At 42.0% G+C, this 22,097-nt stretch overlaps 3 protein-coding genes across 3 annotated transcripts; 1 reads left to right on the forward strand and 2 right to left on the reverse strand.

Moving 5' to 3' along the window:
* Window positions 1-2,593: 2,593 nt before the first annotated feature.
* On the reverse strand, window positions 2,594-4,921 carry LOC311046948 (importin subunit beta-1-like; the record flags this gene model as incomplete). The annotated part of the gene is made up of 1 exon (XM_084059527.1): window positions 2,594-4,921. The coding sequence occupies one exon, from the start codon at window positions 4,919-4,921 to the stop codon at window positions 2,594-2,596; it is 2,328 nt and encodes a 775-aa protein (XP_083915653.1).
* A 4,970-nt stretch (window positions 4,922-9,891) lies between these two features.
* On the forward strand, window positions 9,892-11,421 carry LOC311046949 (aarF domain-containing protein kinase 1-like; the record flags this gene model as incomplete). Its single annotated transcript, XM_084059528.1, has 1 exon — window positions 9,892-11,421. One exon carries the CDS (start codon window positions 9,892-9,894, stop codon window positions 11,419-11,421), a length of 1,530 nt encoding a protein of 509 aa, XP_083915654.1.
* Window positions 11,422-15,382: 3,961 nt separating this feature from the next.
* On the reverse strand, window positions 15,383-17,461 carry LOC311046792 (uncharacterized protein). The gene is made up of 5 exons (XM_084059354.1): window positions 17,399-17,461; window positions 17,122-17,190; window positions 16,266-16,328; window positions 15,826-15,945; window positions 15,383-15,516 (listed from the first exon to the last, which is right to left on the reverse strand). The coding sequence occupies exons 2-5, from the start codon at window positions 17,185-17,187 to the stop codon at window positions 15,415-15,417; spliced, it is 351 nt and encodes a 116-aa protein (XP_083915480.1). The 5' UTR covers window positions 17,188-17,190; window positions 17,399-17,461; the 3' UTR covers window positions 15,383-15,414.
* Window positions 17,462-22,097: the final 4,636 nt, after the last annotated feature.

Below are 22,097 nucleotides of genomic sequence, written 5' to 3' on the forward strand. Positions count from 1 at the left end.
AATACAAATGGAACCAACATGACCCGTCCATTTGTTTCCATTTGTATACTCAGAGTTACAGACGATCTGTAAGGGGTCCATTTAGAACCCACCCCCAAGTAACCACACCCCACAGGCCCTGAGCGTAAAGGTCACACTCCCATGATGCACTAATCTCTGTCCATTGGGCTTCTCTACCAGCTGAAAGACACTTACTATTGAGCTTTATTTGAAACTAAAAATGAATGTCAACTTGATGTGAGATGAATACTGGAAAGAAAGACAGGACACTTTGCATTTTGAATCTCCTAAAAAAGTAATAGTTCAAATTCCTCTGCATTTAATTTATTTAGTTTTTATTTTTGCCAATCCCCCACTTGTTGGGCTGGAGAGGGCTGTGCATCCTTCGATTCACACGGTGCTAAAACCTCCTTCCCACTTGGCTAGCTGTTTTCTTTTTCTTTCTTTCCTTTTTTTTCTTCCATTTTATTGCCAATTTATTGAACTTAGAATGAAGGCTTTCTCTCGTCTGTGTGTCCATGCTAATCTCTCAAACCGCTGGACTGATCAGCGCCAACTTTTTGTGTAGGCTGCCAGTAGGCCAATGAATTAAATCCATGAATATTTTTTTCACATATTGTGAATATATTTTTTTTTTTACTTTTTAGAACTTTGATTTTCCACTAGAACTCAAATAGGGTCGGATTGGCCTGAAACGTTGCCCAAATATAGAACCTGCTGGAGTTTATGCACTTTATAGACCGTGTCTTTTTTGGGGTCTATGGCTGAACTCAAGGCTTCAGAACACGACTGGCATGGTGACATTTTCTTTTACAGTCTTTTACAGTCTAGTAAAGTAAGTGATTCTCAACCTTTTTAACTCCAAACTAGTGATAACTATATGTACTTGATCTTCAAACAACCACTAGATGGCAACATTTCTCAAAATCATGTTCAGTACAGCGGACTCTAGACGTCTGTGAATTTATTAAACCACACAGACTCTTTTTGAGGATAAAACATTGGGATATATAATATATCCTAATGTGAATATATCAAATATTCACTTTTAGCTGAGCAATAACCAGCATATAATATGGCAATTTTTAGTTTTCAAATCCCACCCATGACATTTGTTGCATTTTGGCATCTACAACTCGGTGGTTCTCAAACATTTTCTTGTCAAAGACCCCCAAATTGGTCAGTTGACCCCCATTTGAAAATATTCTGTGCTTTTGCCCTGTACCCCATTTTGAGAACTTCACACCAAACATTTGTTAGTAGTTATAAACCAGGTGTCTTATAATTGGTTGAGGATTGAAAGATGCGATATCCACAACCTGGAACTATTTATTTGAGGTGAGACTTTCAATGATACACTTTAATGCATTATAACGCCTCATAACACTGTATAATTAGTTATAATAAGCATGCATAGATAATCAGTACACTTTTAATAATACATGTATTATAATATGCTTATAAGATGTCAATGTAGAAACAATAAGACAAAACAATTTATAATGACCAAGGTCAAGTTATCATAATACTTCATAATTGCCTAATCCACAGCTCACGATTCGATATTCGATTTTTATTTAATTTAAATTATTAGGTGTGTAAAGAAAAACACTTGTTTCTCTATATTCTCATTTGTTATTTAAAATTCTTATTCAAATGAAAGTTATTTATATGTTCAACATATTAATAATATAAACTTTGGGTTTTATCAACTCATTGACATTTTCAGATTAGATAACATTCTTTGAAAAGTTGGATTTTGAGATTTTATCCCATTCCAAGTAGCTATGCCCTCGGTAGACATTGACAACCCGGCCTGGCGCTAGATTGGCGATGATCTGCGCTCTGAGGAAGAGCACACCGTTGTTGCCTTTTTTTTCGCAAACTGCTAATAAAGTATTCAATCAATCAATTGGAAGCAGGAATGTGTGGAATGTGCAGAAAAACAACAACAGCACGTGGCTTCCCTTGGTACGCGATTTGGCAGGCACACGTGCGGGAGTGACATAATGAATTAGCTTGATTGATTTCGGTACACTCTACCAAATGGTAGTATCGAGTATCGTGATGGTCTTAATAACTTGTTATTGGGCTTACAACTATGACAAATATATTATCCTTACAAAAAAAGATAAATGTGTGTCCTTTATAATCATAATTCTGATTACTGTTTTAAAGCATTATGCATGTTTATCAATGCTTACAACTATAATTATACACCCATAAGCAGAGTATAATACATTATGTATAGAATGAATATATAAAATAATGCATTATTTATAGACATGGGATTCATAGAAAGTATTACCAAACAATCAACTCTATATTATAATTATGTATTCATACTATATACTATACTACTACATTTTGTTTAACATAATACCACTAGAAAGGTGCACTCAGTAGAGCTGGAGAGAAGAAAAAGTCAGCATTTTGTGTCAGCTCCCAGGAGAATAGTTTATTAATGACAACGTTTCGGCCGCAACTGGGTTAGGCATCATCGGATCTCAGACCTGATGAAGAGTGACTGGAAATAAATGTCTGGGAATTACAGCGGCCCTCCTGTTTGTTATAGAGAGTAAATGGAGCCACATCAGGCCTTATTGTTCTTGTGCTTGCGGAACTCCTCAGTCGCCCACATTGCCAGTTTCTTAGTGCTAGAGGTCTTGGAGCGTCGTCCCTCCATCAGCAAGTTGTTGATGAGAGGACATTTCCCTACAAACTTCCGCAATTCCTTACCAAACGCCCTGCTCATGTCACCAATGAGGCCAACAGCACTGGCCAAAATGTCATCTGAGTGGTTCTCATCCTCCGCAATCTGGTTGGTGAAGGCCATGATGAACTCCACCCACGGCTGCACCAGCATCTCATCAGGGTGCAGGCCATGAATGATTCCTGTGAAGGCCATCAGACAACCCCCCCTCCATTCATTTCGGTTATCAACTGTGTCATAGTACGTCTTGTCCACCTGGGCTTGGGAGACCTGCTGCACAGTGTCAAGGACAATCTTCAGGTATTTCTTGAAATCTCCTCTGATGTTCAGAGCAATGTCACCAAACGCTGACAGAATCTGGGGCTTTACTGACCAAGGGACGTTCTCATTCTCCAAGGTGTCCAGCAGTAGCTGCACGATTTCGTCACAGTAAGGCAGGATGTTCGTCTTCAGAGTCCAGCAAAGGTTGGATAGGGTGGATACGACCATGAAAGTATCTTCCCCTCCAGAACCTGTGCTGTTTTGGAAGAACATTCTCGGCAGGGCGTCCATCACCTTATCTGAGATCTTCTGGATGGCAGGGTAACAGTCCTCTGGGCTGTTCATGACAATCATCATCAGAGCATCATAGGCTTCTGTGCTCAGGTTTTTCTGGTGGCCGTCGGGCCTGTCTGTGGTCTCCAGCAGTTTCTGTATGATGATTTCAAAGGAGGAAGACAGACAGTATGTGTTGGGTTTCTCCTGGTCCGCTGAATCCATAGCCTTATTGGCTACCGCCAGACTGAAGAATGCCCAGCAGACTTTTGAGGCCACGCAGGGCTCATCCACGAGTCCTTCTATCAGACACTGCAGCAAGGGAAGCAGGTGGATCTCGTTAATGGCTGCTTCGGGCAGCAGCGCACAGATCCTGCCTACTATCCAGGCTGTGGTGTCCCTCACCACCACACTGGGGTCTTTCATTAGCTCTATCAGGGTGGACATAGCTTGTATGACTTGGGGTTTCAGCAGGTTGGGTTCAGGTCCTTCCAGGATGATACCAAAGGCCATGACGCAGGCATCACGGTAACGCCAGTCAGGGTGTTTAATATACTTTTTGAGAAAGAGCTGGACATGAGAAATGACATCATCCTCACAGCAGGTGGCCAGCAACATCAGACATACACCGGCTGCGTGGCGCGGGTTCCAATAATCATCATCATCATTCTCATCCTGTTTGGTGAGGGTCTGTATGAGGATGGGGACCAGGTCTTCCAAGGCCCCTTGGGCATAGAATTGACTGGTATGCTTCGGAAAACGGCCCTGCTCCGTAGCCTCATAAACTTGAACAGCTAGCTCTATCTCCTTGTCACAGACGGTAGACCAGAACTCAATGCCCTGTAAGGCCACCTCGTCTATGTCACTCTTCATGGCTTCTGTGGTGATCGGGAAGAGATCCTCGCCCATGTAGGTCTCCATGTACTCGTAATACACAGACATGATCTTCGCCAAGGTCTGTAAGGCCGTCACTTGCACTCTGATGTCAGGACACTGTGTTGCTTCACATACCACCTGCATAATGAGGTGTCTCTCTGTCTTTTTATCTAGGTTGGCTTTGGTGAACTCCAATGAGTTGATCAGGGCATTGGTTGCTGCCAGTTTGATACTGTTGCTGGGTTCCTCCTTCCTCATTCCCTGGATGATGGCTTTCAGAATCTGGTTGGAATTGTCCTGTAGATGTTCTGGGTCTATGTCTTGGCAAATGTATCCAATGGCCTCCAATGTCGACACCTTCATGCGTTCAGTGTTGGAGGGGTCAATTACATTGGTCACCAGCTGAGGAATGAGTTCGGGCCCCTGGCTGACTGTGATCTCAGCACAGGCAATCCCTGCCACACACTGGGATGCAGAGCTGGGACGGTGTGTCTCTGTACCCAGTGTCTGAAGAACAAAGGCCTTAACCTTGCATCGCACATTGGCATCAATGGTCAGCCATCTCTGCTGGTACTGCTTCTTGATGTCTGGGTCTTTGGAGGTCAGATAGTTCTTCACCTGCAGGCCGGCGGCCATGCGAGCCACCTGGGTGTTCCTTCGATTGGCTAGGACTTTAGACAACTCAACCAAAAAGGACGGCAGGCTCTCAATCGCCGCCTGCTCCAGAAACTTCTGGGCCACCTCCAGTTCATTTTGATCTGGAGAGACGGTATTTTCAAGAATTGTTACAAGCTTCATCACGTTCCCCCAGCTCTCTTCGCTTAACAGCAACTAAAAGTGGATTCAAAATGTTCAGTGGTTCAGATGATGGTGCTGCTGCTGGAAATAATGGAAAATGGCCTAATATAGGGTGACCAGAGCAAACCATTGCCATGCATGCGTAACTACGCCGATTCGCACAGTTCGCACCATCCTGAATTTGGATTAACTTATGCACACAAGGACTACTGTTATGCACAGAGCTTAGATTCACAGCTGTGGAGGCAAGGTATATACTGTATATATATATATATACTAGAGTTTCGGGGGGCTACGCCCCCCTCAACCCCAGCCGCGCACGGGGCCCAGCGTGGGCGCATGTATATTGGGGTACCCAAATCGCTGGAGTAAAAATGTGGAAAAGTAAAAAAAAAAAAGTAGAAAAAATTATATTTTTTATGTTTCAGGGGGACCCCCGCGGACCCCCTGCTGGTCGACGGACCCCCTGTGGAGTGTTGGGACGCGCGGGGACCCCCCTGGAACATTGCGGACCCCTTCGGTGTTTTATTTTTTTTCATGAAGGTGGTTGCTTGTTTCTGGCGCTTGTTTTTAGAAAACCTGGCATGCCAACTTGCCAACTTGGCAACCCTTATGTTTACCCTTAGCAGATGGAGTGACGGAGCGCGCTGTAGTTGTTTTCCACGCTCGCGCTATTGAAACACTAAACGGAGAAGCTTATGATTGTGAGGTTGAGCGTGAATGTAATAGCATTGTAGTCACCTGAATTGAGCGTGGAAGCAGAAGACACGGTGAAGGGGAGGTGAAGGAGGCGCTTGTGTTGTTGTTGTTTTGGCGACGGAGAGAGCTGCGGAGTTTCAATGGCGGCCGTTGGTGTTGTTTCGGCGAAACCCGTCGCCGTTCGGTGTCGGTGGTGCGCACGCTAAACGGTTAGAAAGTGATTCACCTTCCATTTTGTCCGAAATGTGGTGAGTGTAATAAATTATGTTGCGACGTGGAAACTGTGGAGTGAGCAATGATAGGTGCCCTACGACCTACGCCACCCGTAAATTGTGAAAGTCGGCCGTGGGCCGTGGCAACTGTGTTTGGGACATGATCTGTGTCGCCATTGTGTTTACTCGATTACAGAGCTGTGGCTATAGCGTCAGTGGCGCGCGGAAGTAACTTGTCGTTTATATAATTATATATATATATATATATATATATATATATATATATATATATATATATACCGCCTATTTGTGCCGCCATTTCCATTACAATAATAACTAGGAATATTGTTCCTGACAAAACAATGTGGGCTCGCTTTAAAGCCAAAAAACTGTAGTTATAAAAAGTACAAATTCAGTTTGACTTGGTAGTATGTGTGGAGTATGGGGTGTATGTGTGTCTGTGTGTGTGTGTGTGTGTGTGTGTGTGTGTGTGTGTGTGTGTGTGTGTGTGTGTTGGGGGGGGGGGGGGGGGGGGAGTTTGGAGCTTACAGTGTACAAACGTTTTAGCATCAAAATATACTTTGACTACCAAAGTGAAAGTACTAAAATGTTCAGAAAGTAGCCGATCTACAAGCTCATAACGCGTCACATTGTAGATCGGCTGTATGTGGTTACTGTAGGTTTTGTATTAATAATAAAATCTGCAAAATAACAAGTAACTAAAGCTGTCAAAAGTAACACAAATGGAAAGGAAAGCAAAAGGACCTCAAAATTAAACTGTGCATGGTAAGCACATGCATAGTACTTGAGTAAATATACTTAGTTACTGTACTTTGCAGCACCACTGCCTGACAGCCAATGCCTGACAGTTTAGGTAGCAGCAGCTGCAATGATTGCTAGAGTGTGCAGGTGCATGGGTTTATATTAATGGTCTTAACTAAAAATGTATACATCACGCAGCTTAGATCTTTGGATTAAATTGGAGAGCAGACATGTGCGCACTTGGTGATGTAAAATAAATATCTGTAGTGTAAAAACTCACTCATTCTCCTAATTGTCATCAGTTAAACACCTGCTCGAATAGCTGATGGTAGTAATGGGATGGAGGGGTATAGGGGGCAGGAGTGATGGGTGCGGGGTGCTTCCCCCTGGCTCCAGTGAGCTTGTAGATTAGCTATTTACTATGGTTTAATGTGTGTGTGTGTGTGTGTGTGTGTGTGTGTGTGTGTGTGTGTGTGTGTGTGTGTGTGTGTGTGTGTGTGTGTGTGTGTGTGTGTGTGTGAGAGAGAGAGAGAGAGGGGGTGTGGGGGTGGAGGGAGTTGTTTGGGGTTATGTTGACCAATATACACACCATTAGTGTTAAATTGGAGCTTGAAATTTACAAAATTATTGACATCAATATTTTACTGATCATCTCTGGAGGAATACAATAACAGCACATTGGAGTTAACTTGACCATCTTTGACAAAGCCACAACACCTCCAGCGAGACCGGTCAGAGCCAAGGTCTCGCCAAAGTCTCAACCTACGAGCAAGGCTCCTCATGGCCAGCTGTCATCGTCAGAGCTGATAACAACTTCATTTGTGTATAACTATTGTGATCATTGACTGTTTAGTCAGAGAGAGAGAGATTTCTGCTGTACGGTGCCTCGTGGATTGATTCTTTCTCTTAATACAATGTCAACCTTTTAATTTGAGAACCGGCCTGTGTCTGTCTTTGATTTCGTCTCATCCTTTTTACACTGGGTTTTTCAGCTGTTTAACTACAAATAGTTTTAATTAACATAGAGCAGGATTTACGACCCTTATCAGTTCCTTTATCAACTTTATCAACACCATTAAAACATCTGAGAAACTGAAACAAAACAATTAAAACATGGGGCATAAAGCCTAGAGGTAAAACCAGTGTGGCTAAAAAAAATCTTTGTTAAAAAGGTAGGTCTTTAGTCCTCTCTTAAGGCAGTCAACCGACTGTGGTGCTCTCAGGTGGACAGGGAGGGCTTTCCACAGTTCGGGGGCGACCGAGCAAAAAGCCCATGGTACGTAGCTTGGCCTTGTGGGTGTTGAGGAGGTTGGTGTTTGAAGAGCGGAGGTTGCTGGTCGAGGGTTGTAGGGAGACTAGTTCCTTGAGGTAGGAGGGAGCGTTGCCGTGGATGCACTGATGTGTCAACAGGGATATCTTGTATTGGGTCCCGAAAGTAACGGGAAGCCAGTGGAGTGAACGGAGGATGGGTGTGATGTGCTCATGTTTGCGCACTCTCATCAGGACCCTGGCAGCGCTGTCCTGAATATACTGGAGTCTTTGAAGGCTCTTGCTAGGGATCCCGATGAGAAGTGCATTGCAATAGTCCAACCTGGAGGAGACGAAGGCGTGGACGAGTTTTGAAGTGAGAGGGGAAGGTCTTGTCCGGAGAAGGTGATGCTGCTTATGGGGAATGTTTTTATCTGGTGTGGGGTGCAATGACCTGGGCTTAGTGGTCTCAAAGGGGTCTCAATTGGATGCCTATTTTGGCACCACTCCAGAGCAGGTCTAAGCTAGGCCAAACGCGGCCAAACACTTCATAATGACTGATCACTCACTGACTTTTTATTCAGACCAGGATATAGTTGTAATACATGATAATAGATTATATTGTATTATAATCACTGTTATAATGTATTATAGTTTATTATAATGATCATAGTTGTAATACATTATAATACTTTATAGTGTGTTATAATCACAGTTATAATCTATTATAGTGTATTATCATTATCATAGTTCTAATACATTATAATAATTTATATTGTATTATAATCACAGTTATAATCTATTATAGTGTATTATAATTAGCATAGTTGTAATATACATTATAATTTACAGAACAGTTGGCCATGCACTCATCTACATTAAATTGTTAGGCAAGAAGCAATGACCTCCACCTATGTTTACATTACAAAGGAGTGTCAATGACCGGAATCTGCTACTCATACCTGTGGATTTGAGAGGGGATACTTTTGTGTAATGGAAACGGTAGATATTTTGGTGTGGTGTCGTGCTAAAGCTGCAAAATCTGTATCTCGGATCCCTGGCTAATAAGCCATATTTGCCTTAATTACATTATAATTGCCCTCTATAACAAAAATTACAGTTAAAAAAACACCTTAAATATCTTATTTATTTTAGAAATAGTTAATCTTTTAAGTGGGGCAACGCCCGTCGCAAGCTGATGATGTAATTTGTGTGGTCCTGCCCTATGGAATGTATGGAATGCATGTGCTAATAAAAATCTATTTAAAATATAGTTTTGATGCTCATATTAACCTTGGGAAGTTTTAAGTTGTTTTTTTGTTATGTTTAGGTTAAGTACGATTGTTTATTGCTGGACCACATGGACAAATGACATCATCACCTTGCGATGGGCGTTGTCCCACTTGAGTAAAAGATGAACAATTTCTAAAATAGATACAATATTGAATTATATTTTTACTTATAGAGGGTAGTTCAGGCCTGTATAAAGGCATATGAGGCTTATTAGCCAGGGATCCTTTAAAAGAGTACAATTGGAACCAAATGGACCCGGTTCCAATATTCTCTGTTCAATTAAAACGGATATGTTTACAATGTAGATTAAGGTCCCAAAGGAAATGTGTCCATTTGGACAATCTCAGAGTTACAGACCTGTAAGGGTATAGACCTAAGGGTTGAGAAACAGTGAATTAGAGGTGTGCCATTGAGCAGGCAGTCTACTGTACATGACAGACGGCCTGCATTTCACAGAAATAACAGTTGTCGCTGACAGACAGACAGACAGGCGGGACACCCTGCTTTTGGTCTGGCGGAGATAATAAAGACACCCATAAATGTAAGCAAGTCATTTGTAAATGGTGGAGTCTGACATAGTCGGAGAGTTCCTGGCCATATGTCTATCTCAAACTCTTAAGCCATATATGGTTATTACCTTCTGACGTCACATGTGACTGCCTTGGACAGACAGGGTACTTAAACGGTATGGAGGGGGCACAAGAGTACAAACTGCACACAGAAGGTGTATAACAGGTGGTGGGAAACTGCCTTCACATGACTGTCCGGCTGCTGAAAGTGTCCTCTTTGGCCACAGCAGTATTTGCCTCCTCTGGCCTTTACCTTTACAACAAGGACCCCAACGACCTCAGCATTGTTCGCTTTGGACATGCCGCTGCCGCGACAGCTGTCATCAGCTACGACTACCTCACTGCATTCAGACACGAGCAATATGGAACAGAAGCGTACTGGAGCCTTAGATCCAAGGTACACAGGCGTTCAGCAGAGCGTCTGAGGGACTTGTGCTGTGCCAACCGTGGAATCTTCATCAAGGTTGGCCAACACCTGGGGGCCCTGAACTACCTGCTGCCTGAGGAGTACACCTCCACCCTGAAGGTTCTGCACAGCCGTGCTCCTCAGAGCACCATGGAAGAGATCCAGCAGGTCATCAGAGAGGACCTGGGCAAAGACCTGTCTGAGCTATTTGGTTCCTTTGAAGAGAAGCCTCATGGAGCAGCTTCTTTAGCCCAAGTCCATAAAGCTGTGCTCCATGATGGCAGGACAGTGGCCGTCAAGGTCCAGCACCCCAAAGTCCACAAACAGAGCTCCAAGGACATAGAGGTCATGGAGTTGCTGTTCAAGGCGGTCCACTGGCTCTTCCCAGATTTTGCCTTCATGTGGCTAGTGGACGAGGTCAAGAAGAACATCCCCCTCGAACTGGACTTCCTCAACGAGGGGCGCAATTCAGAGAAGGTGGCGCTCATGTTATCGCATTTGACCTTCCTCAAGATCCCTCAGGTCCACTGGGACTTGTCCACCAAAAGAATTCTGACCATGGACTTCGCAGACGGTGGAGAGGTCAGCGACCGTGACTACATGAAGAGACATGGTATCAACGTCAATGATATATCCGAGAACTTGGGGAAGATGTACAGCGAGATGATATTCGTGCACGGTTTTGTACACTGTGACCCCCACCCCGGCAATGTGCTAGTACACAAGTGTCCCATCAGCAAGAAGACGGTGATTGTCCTACTCGATCACGGACTCTATCAGGTGTTGCAGCCAGGCTTCAGGTTGGACTACTGTCATCTATGGCAGGCTCTGATCAGAGCGAACATGTCAGAGGTGGAGTGTTATAGTCGCAGGCTTGGTGCCGGAGATCTGTACCCACTGTTCGCCTGCATCCTCACTGCTAGAGCCTGGTCCTCCGTTAACACGGGCATCAGCTCCACACCCTTAACACACTCTGAGGATGTGAAAATCCGGACCCATGCCGCGCTCTACCTGCCCCAGATTAGCGAGCTTCTCAACCGCATGCCCCGTCCGATGCTGCTGTTGTTGAAGACCAACGACCTGTTGCGCAGCATTGAGACCACGCTGGAAACAAGAGCCAGCTCATCCAGCTTCATCAACATGTCACGCTGCTGTGTCCGTGCCCTCGCCAGTCACAAGAAGAGTATGGCGCGGTCCAGGATGCAGTGGTTTCAGATTGCGGCAGAGGAGACGCTGAACCTGTGGCGGATCAGTGCCTACGAACTCTACCTTTGGTGGGTAACTATCCTCTCATGGCTTCCCGGCTGTTGAAAGTGACCTCTTTGGTCAACAGTATTTGACTCTGGCTTTTACATTTACAACACAGGACCCCAACGACCTCAGCATCGTTCAACCTTAAACCTAACCTCTAAATACCTAACTATAACCCAAACCCTTTTGAAATTGTAAGCTTAGCTCTAAAAATACAATGAAACAAATTCTCTTGTGAGGACACCAGGACAATTATTGTCCTCACAATGAGGGGACATTTGGCCTGGCTCTCACAATAACAGTAATAATCACAATGCAAACACACGCACACCCACACCCAGGCAAATTACTTTGTTTTCATGCCTGTATTACAAAATAGCAAGCAAATGAACCAGATCATAGTAATAGCCTAATAACAGCACATGGTAAACAATATTTTAGTCCAAAGTAGCTGGCAACAGCATGGCATCATCGTGGCGAGAACACTGTTCATTCTAAACTAGCTGGGTACATGGGGGCCAGATAAGGCTATGACAGCAGTCACCGCAGTACCGTGACAGCGGGTACAGGCTAGTCTATAAGGTCATTGAGCAGGTGAAATAGGTTCAAAGTAGCCTACTTGGAGGCTACTCATATTGGCAGTCATCCATAATGTTAGTACTGATTATATCTGTGGATAAGACATATTGGTACCCCGCATTGCCCGGGTAAAGGGCAATGCTACAATATAAGTACTAGGCTAGTCTATATGACGTATATATATGACGTCAGTACTGTGAGCTAGTAACAGTTGTCTGAGGTCTTGGAAATCAGCCCATTACGTCATTGCACGCATGCACACACGCGCGCGCGCGCGCACACACACACACACACACACACACACACACACACACACACACACACACACACACACACACATAAATATCCTACGTTTCTATATTGATTAATGTCAGGTGAAATTAAATAAAACATATTTAGCTTTGACAAATTTGAGCCTATTGACACTCATACTTGATTTTCTGTAGTAGAATAGAATTTACTCTGTAGTAGAGTAGAATTTGATTATAGAAGCAACATTGTCATGTGATATAACTGGGTTGTGTTAATTGGTGTAACCAGTATTTTTCATAAGAATATGATAGTATACAGGACAATTGCGGAATAATGCGGAATAAAACATCATCTTCTATTGCATAATCTTCTATTAGAAAACAGAGGTTTTCTCAGCTTTATGTTTAATATATATTTTATGAGAACACTTTCATTCACTTCAAGTGGATAGCATATTCAATATTTCTCATTTTTATGTACACCATTTGACATTTTGATGCGTATTCTGTCACTTTCATTGTAATATTGGTGTGAATATCTTTTCAAATGGCATGAAACCAACATGACTACAAATGTACATTCTGTTTTTTTTTTTTCTATTTTTTTATCCCGCGATCTTGTAACCCTTTTTTTTCACTCTGTGCCAATGTTCTAAGTGATCCTGGGCGCTACAGTCCCCCCACCAGCCTAGGGAGCCAAGGGCCGAGCTCCTCCTTCAATGCATCAGGCAATGAGCCAACTGACCTTCTTGTCACCTGACAGGGGGGAGTTTCCCCGGTTGGACGTAATGCGTGGAAGGGACACATTATTCCAACCAGTTCCCTTCCCCTCCATCAGGCGCCCCGGCTGTCATGGGGGAGGTGGTATAGCGACCAGGATTACTACATGTTTTTGTGAGGGTATTAACTACCCTAGGAGTCACGGGGAGAACATGCAAACTCCGCACAGAAAGGCCCTTTCGCCAACCCCACCTAGGGTATGGGCGCTGATGAGGAGAGGACACGCCCACAGCGTCCCCGGCAGGAATCGAACCTAGGACCTTCTAGCTGTGAGGCGACAGCGCTACCGACTGCACCACTGTGCCCCCAAAATGTAGCCCCCCAAACAGCAACTTCATAGAAAAATAAATAACTATTATCATTGTCTCCGCCAGGCCGAAAGGCATGGCGAGAGAGTATGTTTTCCACCCCGTCCGTCCGTCCGTCCGTGTGTGTGTGTGTGTGTCCGTCCGTCCGTCCGTCCGTCCTGTCTGTGTGTTACCAGCTAATCTCTGGCACCGTTGGCCCGTTCGCTCCCAAACTGTGCACACACACTCCCTGGATGCCAATTCAGAACATTTTTTTACATTACTCCTACAGATTTCATCCAAACGTCATGCAAATCGGTACACAGTATCTCTATAGTCATGTGATCAACACGGATCTGTCCAATTTCCCATATTCCATCCTCATTGCCTATGGTTGGCTTCCAAAGTTTGCAGGATTGGTCCGTTTTGAACAAAAAGCCTCAAACTATGCACGCAACTTGCGATTTCCGTGGAATTTCACACGCACATTCCCACTAGGCCGAGGAAGAAATGCCACCCTTTTCACATTGGCCTGTTATAGCGCCACCAGCAGGTCTAATTTAGCAAAACACATTTTTGGAACAAAATGCCTCAAATCATGAATGCAGTGTCTGATTGCCGTGAAAGACCTAAGAATGAATGGCACCCTTTTCACATAAGCCTATTATAGCGCCACCAGAAGGCCAGAATAACGTACCTGACCTGGCGGAGACCTGTGCTCTGAGGAGCACTTTTTCTAGTTAGCAATGTATTCCTGGCCATGACCAGTTGCGTTCTCAAACAAGTTGCATAGTAATAGTAGTGCCATTACAGTCAGTGATAGAAGATCATCCTCCAATAGAACCAGCAGATCTAGCCAATTCTCCTGTCTACATCAAAATTATAGGCCTACACCACTGGCATTAGCGTGCACATGTGCAAGACTAAAACTAGATCCAAACTAAAGTAAAACTAGTCAATTCCTAAAACTAAAACTAGACCAAACACACTCGCAACTAATCAAACACCAAACTGAAAAACCAAAGTAGGAAGGGGAACTCTGTGGAGCGTGTCAGGCTGGGTTGCGAAGCCATTAGCCAGGGCTCTGTAAGTCATGGATTGCAGTAGGGCTGCAACTATTTATTTTTGATTTAAAAAAAATATATATATCAACAATTTGATTATCCACTTAAGCATTACTTTATACTTTGCTGCACAACGGGAGTCATGCAAAAATAGTTAAAATAGCAGACAATTTATTAAAATCTCTTATATCTAATATCTCTCTATAAGATGGAACAGTTTCTGTCTACTAGAAGAGGGTTGTGGAAAGTTCAGAAAAGTAACTAATCAGTGACATTATTGGTATGCAGATTTGGTCATTTCAAACAAGACTTTTCTTTTTTTCCCTTCTTTCTATTAATGGCTTCTATTTCAGCGTGCTAACTTTCCAGGAAGAGAAAGGCTGTTGTTTCTATTAGCTTGGAATCCCCATCGATGATGTCATTCTGGTAGGTTTCTGAACTGTCCATAGTCCACCAATGAGACAGTGAGTGAGTAGACGTAATTTGTTCCATCTTATGTGCATTAGTGTGGACCAATTATTTGAAGATTTAAAATGGGTGAAATGCTCCTTTATGTGAGTACAACATCTCATCATACATTTTGCGTCACAATATGTTGCCACATTATTTGTGGTGAAGAATATTACCCAATATTGTTGCCACATTTACAGATCATTATGAATCCTCTGTCAAAAGTTCCAGATTTTCGAGTTTTCAAATAGTAACAGTGGAGTAAAAGGAAATAGCAAATAACAAAATGAATGTACTTCAAAATTGTGCTTAATTACAGAACTTGGGTAAATGTACTTAGTCCACCACTGGTCAAAACTAACAGGCCTGCTGCCTGATAGTGGTAAAAATGTTGAAATGTGTCCTCAAATTGAGGCCAAAAACAGAAATGCAGAACCACAAAAAATATCGATTATAGTGTTTTATTGATTGAGTGGAAACTATTCTAATTTTGATTGATTGATTGATTTATTGATTGATTGACATCTTTATTGACAAGAAATGACTATGCATAAACATATATTATTTGTACATCTCTGTCAAAAGGATAAGACACATTAAAGCTGGAGATCTTCTTTCCATGGTGGTCCTTAGAGTGTAGAATTACTGGCAGATGTATAGCTTGAGCTTGGGAGCTCTGCCACAGTCAGGGCGGTCTTCTCCGCATTTACATTTACGATTCGTGCAGTTCTGGGTGATGCCACACTGAGGATGAAACAAAGACACACACATGTTGCTCTGATATATAATGATTAGGATATCCAACATAAATATCATCGATATTTATAAAACCTGCAGGCACACAAAAACCTGAAATATGGTGTGTGTGTGTGTGTGTGTGTGTGTGTGTGTGTGTGTGTGTGTGTGTGTGTGTGTGTGTGTGTGTGTGTGTGTGTGTGTGTGTGTGTGTGTGTGTGTGTGTGTGTGTGTGTGTGTGTGTGTGTGTGTGTGTGTGTGTGTGTGTGTGTGTGTGTGTGGACACACTTTTGTCCACTATGGATTGAAAGGACTTACTATTGGAAGCACTTGGCAGATGTATGTCTTGGCCATCTTGTCGTTGGGGTCTTGGCCACAATCAGGAAGTTCTTCTCCGCATTTACATTTACGCTTCTTGCAGTCCTGGGCGGCTTCACACTGAGGATGAAACAAAGACACACACATGTTGCTCTGATATATAATGATTAGGATATCCAACATAAATATCATTGCTGTCAGGTGGAAACCTTGTTACTTTTCAGGAAATGAAAAAAGAACCTGTGTTCCAATTCAATGTAGTTATTATTTAGGCACAAGCTCTATTCATTGGTTCGATATTTATAAAACCCGCATGCACATACGTATGTACACACACACACACACACACACACACACACACACACACACACACACACACACACACACACACACACACACACACACACACCTTTGTCCTGTTATATTTTCTGAGGACTTACTGTTGGAAGCGCTCTCTTCTCAATAGATGCCATGACACCTTGTCCTTCCACCTCTTCTTCAGCCTAACAAAAGGAATAGCACGTTATCAGCCAGTTAACCACATGTACCCTATCCCTATTTTGGGCATGTCATATATAGGCAAACACTCTGCGAAAATGGCAGATCTACAAGCTCACAACGTGTCGCGTTGCAACACGTGAGCTTGTACATCAGCTATTTTCAGTGAAAGACATTTGGTGTAGAGGGGAAAAAGATGGGGACCAATAGACCTCTGGGGAACACCGGTCATTTAAGTATATACGGTTCAAATGGTTACAGGTACAGTAAGTGATTTATTTTTGGCTAAAATAAAAAATGTATAAATAAAATTGCTCTATATTCCGATATTAATCATTGCTATGCAGTGTGCAGTACCAGGGGTTTCCCCGTCTCTCAAGCTACTTAGTAAAATACATTTTCAGGTCGGGATACCAATTTTATCCAATCAGGAGAGAGAACTCCAACAGGATAAAATATAAACAATGGAAATTAGAAGTGATGAAACAAAACAAAAATTGGAACTGGAAGACTATAAAATTGAAGCTGGGTTCTCTCCCCTGATTGGATGAAAATAGGCGTCCCACCTGAAAATTGATTTTCTGTTTACTAAAGAGAGACACTTCTAGTTATGATTAATATCAGAATATAGAGCTTTAACTTTTTTACGAACACTTTTGAAAATGTTTTGTTTTAACCAAAATTATCAATTACAGCACACTTGAACCCCAGCATCCCTATTCTGGGAGGGGGATATTCACCAAAAATAGCTGATCTACAAGCTCACAACGTGTAGTGAGGTGAAGAAGCAGCTCTTACCTTGCAGACCACAGTGACTAGAGCCACACATAGGAGCAGAAGGGTGACAGCTCTTGTCTTCTCCATTTACTGTACAGTGGAAAGCAAGGTTATAATCAAATAACTCAAACTAAAATTGGGGGGAAAACAACTACATTTTAGTTAACTGAAATAAAAACGAGGCTTTACCAAAAATATATATAACTAACTCAAACTGTGTTGTGTGGTTAAAAAACAAATTAAATTAAACCTGAAATCCTTGAGATATTGTAAAAAGAATCTAATTACAAACCCTTACCTTGTTAGAAAGCTGCTGGGCGAGTCTTCCAATGTGCTCAGTTAGTCAGGGATGATGAGTAGCTCCTCAATGCTTCTGGAAAACCACCTCGATGTCTTCTCTCTTATACTGTCTTTCATCAGACAAGCATCGTTTAACATAAATGTATTCACAGTACCTTTGAATATCTCGCTGCTGTTAGAAACGTTTATCTAAAACAAACTGCACCGACTCTGACTGTCTGAATTCTTTTATTGTCTGCACATAGACAATTCCATTGTTCACTTCCCTCCCCTGTATTTCATGGAAACTGGACAAGAAGCCCCACACATTCATGTGTTCCCCAATATAGTCCTTTTTAAACACTTGAACCCCAGCGTCCCAATTCTTTATGGGAACATTTGCCAAAAATATCAGATCTACAAGCTCACAACGTGTCAAGGTGGGTCGCAACGCGTCACAGCGAGTCACTGCGGGTCTCAACACGGCATGTTGCAATGCAATGTGAGCTTGTAGATTGGAAACTTTTGGCTTACTGATGTAGCTGGAAAAAAAGCTACATCAGTCTGTTTTACTTAGGGTTTAAGTGGTTAGGTTAAACAAAGCTAACTCAGTCCTGTTCAAGTGGACCAAGAAGTGGGCCAACAGAGAGGGACTGAGTTATTTTTGCAATCAAATTGTCAGTTCATTTGAAGAAAAAAAGACAGAGTACAGAGGAAAGAGGACTCGGAAGAACCAAGTCCTCTTTCCTCTGTCCTTTTTTTGTTCTCACTATATTGTAGTTCATTTTAGGGTTGGCACAGCAGGCGAGCCGACGGCAAGCCGAGAGGGCTACGCAGCACTTTGTGTTCGCAGTGCACAGGTTAAGTGAACCATACTTAGACCACCTCCTGAGGTGGTCTGAGTATGGTTCACTTTCAAAGGTTCTGAATTATTTTGGAGAGTTCACATATGCATGAAAAATAGCAGATTCATGGTCTGAGTCCACTTCAGGGGCTGAAAGGGTCAATTTGTAGGATACAGGTTTAGTGGGAACCGAAACATTGTTAGCAGGCACCTCAATGTTAAATTGGCTATTTTTCCCAAAATATGGAAAATGGTCTGAAGTAATGTAAAGTATACATGATTTGATCATGCATGGCACATCATTATCAGGTCTAAAGTTATCATTCAACTGCTTATTTATGCCCAAACTGACTGGCTATAGGCTTTGTAGCAATTTGTAGCAATTGTAGGAATAAGAATTAAATGTTGTTAAAATTATTATAGTGTTTCTGTCGGTGGAAACCTCATATCTCCAAAACTCTTACTTTTCAGGATCCAAATTCAAAAATAGTTAAAAAGCAGATCGACAAGCTCAAAACTGCAGATCTGCTACTATTGATGGTTTTGTGTGATGCTATAGTATGATGAAGTAGGGCATTAAATTACAAAGAAACTGGAAAGTTAAAATATGGAGAATATAAAAGGTTTATGCCTGACATTTTATAAAGTTTATAAAATAAATGTAAACATCAAATAAAATATAGAATATATAAATAGTGGTGCCCAGAGGTCTCAGTGGCCCACTGTACCCAGAGGTGAAATTAGATCAACAGTAGTAGACCTGCAATTATCTAGCTTCATTCATTCAGATCATTGTGACACAATGGACTTCATTTGAAATGGAAATGAAGGCCGACTGTCACTCTCTTTCACAAACCGTTCCTGTTTGACTTAACAGATAAGGAATAACTGCTGTTTGATATGAGGTTTCTGCACAAGAAAGAGTACAGTTGCTGCTCAGGTCAAGTCAAATCAAGGTGTATTAGTCAAATACACGAGAACAGAACAGGCAATGAAAAGAACCAACTAGGGGTTTATTTTTCACTTACTTATAGACAAGTAGCCTACAAGCAGCAAAATGTTGGTGGGACTTAATTGTTCCACAGAACTGTGCTAACATAATAATATAACACAAAGACTAGGAAAATAGTGGTAAAAAGTAAGAATAAGGGAAATAAAAATAAAGGTAGTTATTCTGGATGCGTTAGAAATTAAGCTTAGCGTCTTGTCCTAAAGAAGTACGCTTTGTTTTTGCAGCAGGATCAATAACATTGAGCAGGTGCTCATGATTCTTCAGTTGTTCTATCGTATTTCGTTATTTATTTATTTTTTTTGTCTCATTTGGGGATCTGATGGTCGAGGGGAAAAAAACTTTCTAAGCCTTGAGCCCTGTATGGGCTGTGAGATACCTATGGCGCTTCCCATATCATATTATCACAAACTGTTTTATAAGGCTATTCTAGGTAAGCTGCTTGTGTACATAAATGCTATGTTTTTATTTTCACAGAGCAGTTATCATTTACAGCCATCTTGGGAGTGAGACCGTGTTGTACATTCACTCAATGTAAATTGTAGCATTGCAGTACCGTGGCTGTTCAATGACTTACAGGTGTCTGCTTTCTACTGCATATCCCGCTCATGTTTTTAAAACGCATTAGGTTAGATGTTTTAATAATAATTAGAACATGCTTGGACATTCGACCAACAAGGTCTAATATTTCTACAATTGCTACAAATTGCTTCAAAATTCTAAATTGCTATATCCAATCATTATGGGCATAAACAAGAAGTTGAAGGATACATTTATGTCTGATAATGATGTACCGTGCATGTTCAAATCATGTATACTTTACATTACTTCCGACCATTTTCCACAGCATACATTTATTCTTTATTCTTTCATATTTTGGGAAAAATAGCCAATTTAACATTGAGGTGCCTGCTAAGTCAACAATGTTTAGGTTCCCACTCGACCTGTATCCTACAAATGGACCCTTTCAGCACCTGAAGTGGACTCAGACCATGACTCAGCTATTTTTCGTGCATAATGTGAACTCTCCAAAATAATTCAGAACCTTTGAAAGTGAACCATCAGACCATGGTTCACTTAACCTGTGCACTGCGAACACATAGTGCTGGCGTAGCCCTCTCGGCTTGCCGGCGGCTCGCCTGCTGTGCCAACCAAATTAACTACACAGTTGTGAGAACAAAAAAAGGACAGAGGAAAGAGGACATGGTTCTTCCGAGTTCTCTTTCCTCTGTAGGCCTACTCTGTCCTTTTTTCAAATGAACTGACAATGTGATTGCAAAAATAACTTTCTGTTGGCCCACTTCTTGGTCCACTTGAACAGGACTGGGTTAGCTTTGTTTAACCTAACCACTTAAACCCCAAGTAACCCAGACTGCTTTTTTCCATCTAAACCAAATCAGCAAAATAATTCCGATCTACAAGCTCACATTGCGTCGCAACGTGCCGTGTTGACTCGCTGAGACGCGTTGTGAACTTGTGACCCACCTTGACACGTTGTGAGCTTGTAGCTTTGATATTTCTGGCAAATGTTCCCCCAAGAATTGGGATGCTGGGGTTCAAGTGTTATTTTTTAACTTTTCGAAAAAATTGCCAATTTTACATCGAGGTGCCCACTCCTCCTTAGTGCCCACTCTTCTTGTATCCATCCATACCATAATATAGACCTTCTTTTTCTTCTTCTTTTTTCCAACTGCCTGTGCCAGGTGGTACAGGCCTTGCCTTGCTTTCTTTGCCACAGCCTCTGTGTACATACTCCGTCCTTGGTGAGGGGGTGTGCACCCCAAGGTAGGCTACTTGAAAAATAGCCTATCTAGAAGCTCACAATGCGTTGCAAAGCCATATGTTGGGAGCTTGTAGTTTGGCTATTTTTGGCAAAGAGATTTGGTGTAGAGGAAAAGAAGAAGCAGACCTACAGCAGTATAGAGCCATGGGGGACCATAATCAACTGTAAGTAGCCTATATACGGTTAAAGTAACAATATTAAGAATATACTTATATAAATAAATATAATAGTTGGTTTAACAGACTTAAGTGAAAGGGCTAAAGAATGGGATTGATAATTTATCGTGATGAATGTCAAACTAAAAAGGGGCTTTTAAAAGCATACAATCTTAAATGCTGTTCTCTTCACAGCCAACATTGTGCTGCTGGTCACGTAGGCTATAGATCTACAGTTATAAAACATGGAATTATCTAGCTTCATTCATTCAGATCATTGTGACACAATGGACTTGTGAAATGGAAATGAAGGCTGGCTGTCACTCTCTGTTACAAACTGTCCCTGTTTGACTTAACAGATAAGAAATAACTGCTGTTTGATACAGTATGAGTTTTCTGCACAAGACAGCCACAGTTGCAGCTCATGTCAAGTCAAATCAAGTGGTGGAAAGTAAATTTACAAACTAAGTACATTTACTCAAGTAATGTACTTTAAGTAGACAACTTTAAGGTACCTTTTGTTTATACTTTATACTTTATACTTCTGCTCCATTACATTTAAGAGGCAAATGTTGTACTTTTTACTCCACTACAATTAGATTATTTGAAACCTTTAGTTACCAGTTTCTTTGCAGATTTCTATTATGAATACAATCCCCTATTCTATAGTTCAGCTATTCGCAACTAGCCGATCTACAACAGCTATTTTCCACACAAAAAAAGGAGCCTACTTGTGGAAGGATTCTTCCATCACTGATCAAAGTTTGTCAAATACACAAAGAACAGAACAGGCAAGGAAAAGCTAATTCTATTTATCTTGTACTTTTAAAATATATTAAACACATGATACTGATACTGACCATGATACTGATATGATACTGACTATGATACTGATGACTGTGGGGTCCAGAAGCTCAGTCAATACCC

This window comes from Gymnoscopelus microlampas (genome assembly GCF_963454915.1).
Source record: "Gymnoscopelus microlampas genome assembly, chromosome: 6".
NCBI classification, from domain to species: Eukaryota; Metazoa; Chordata; class Actinopteri; order Myctophiformes; family Myctophidae; genus Gymnoscopelus; species Gymnoscopelus microlampas.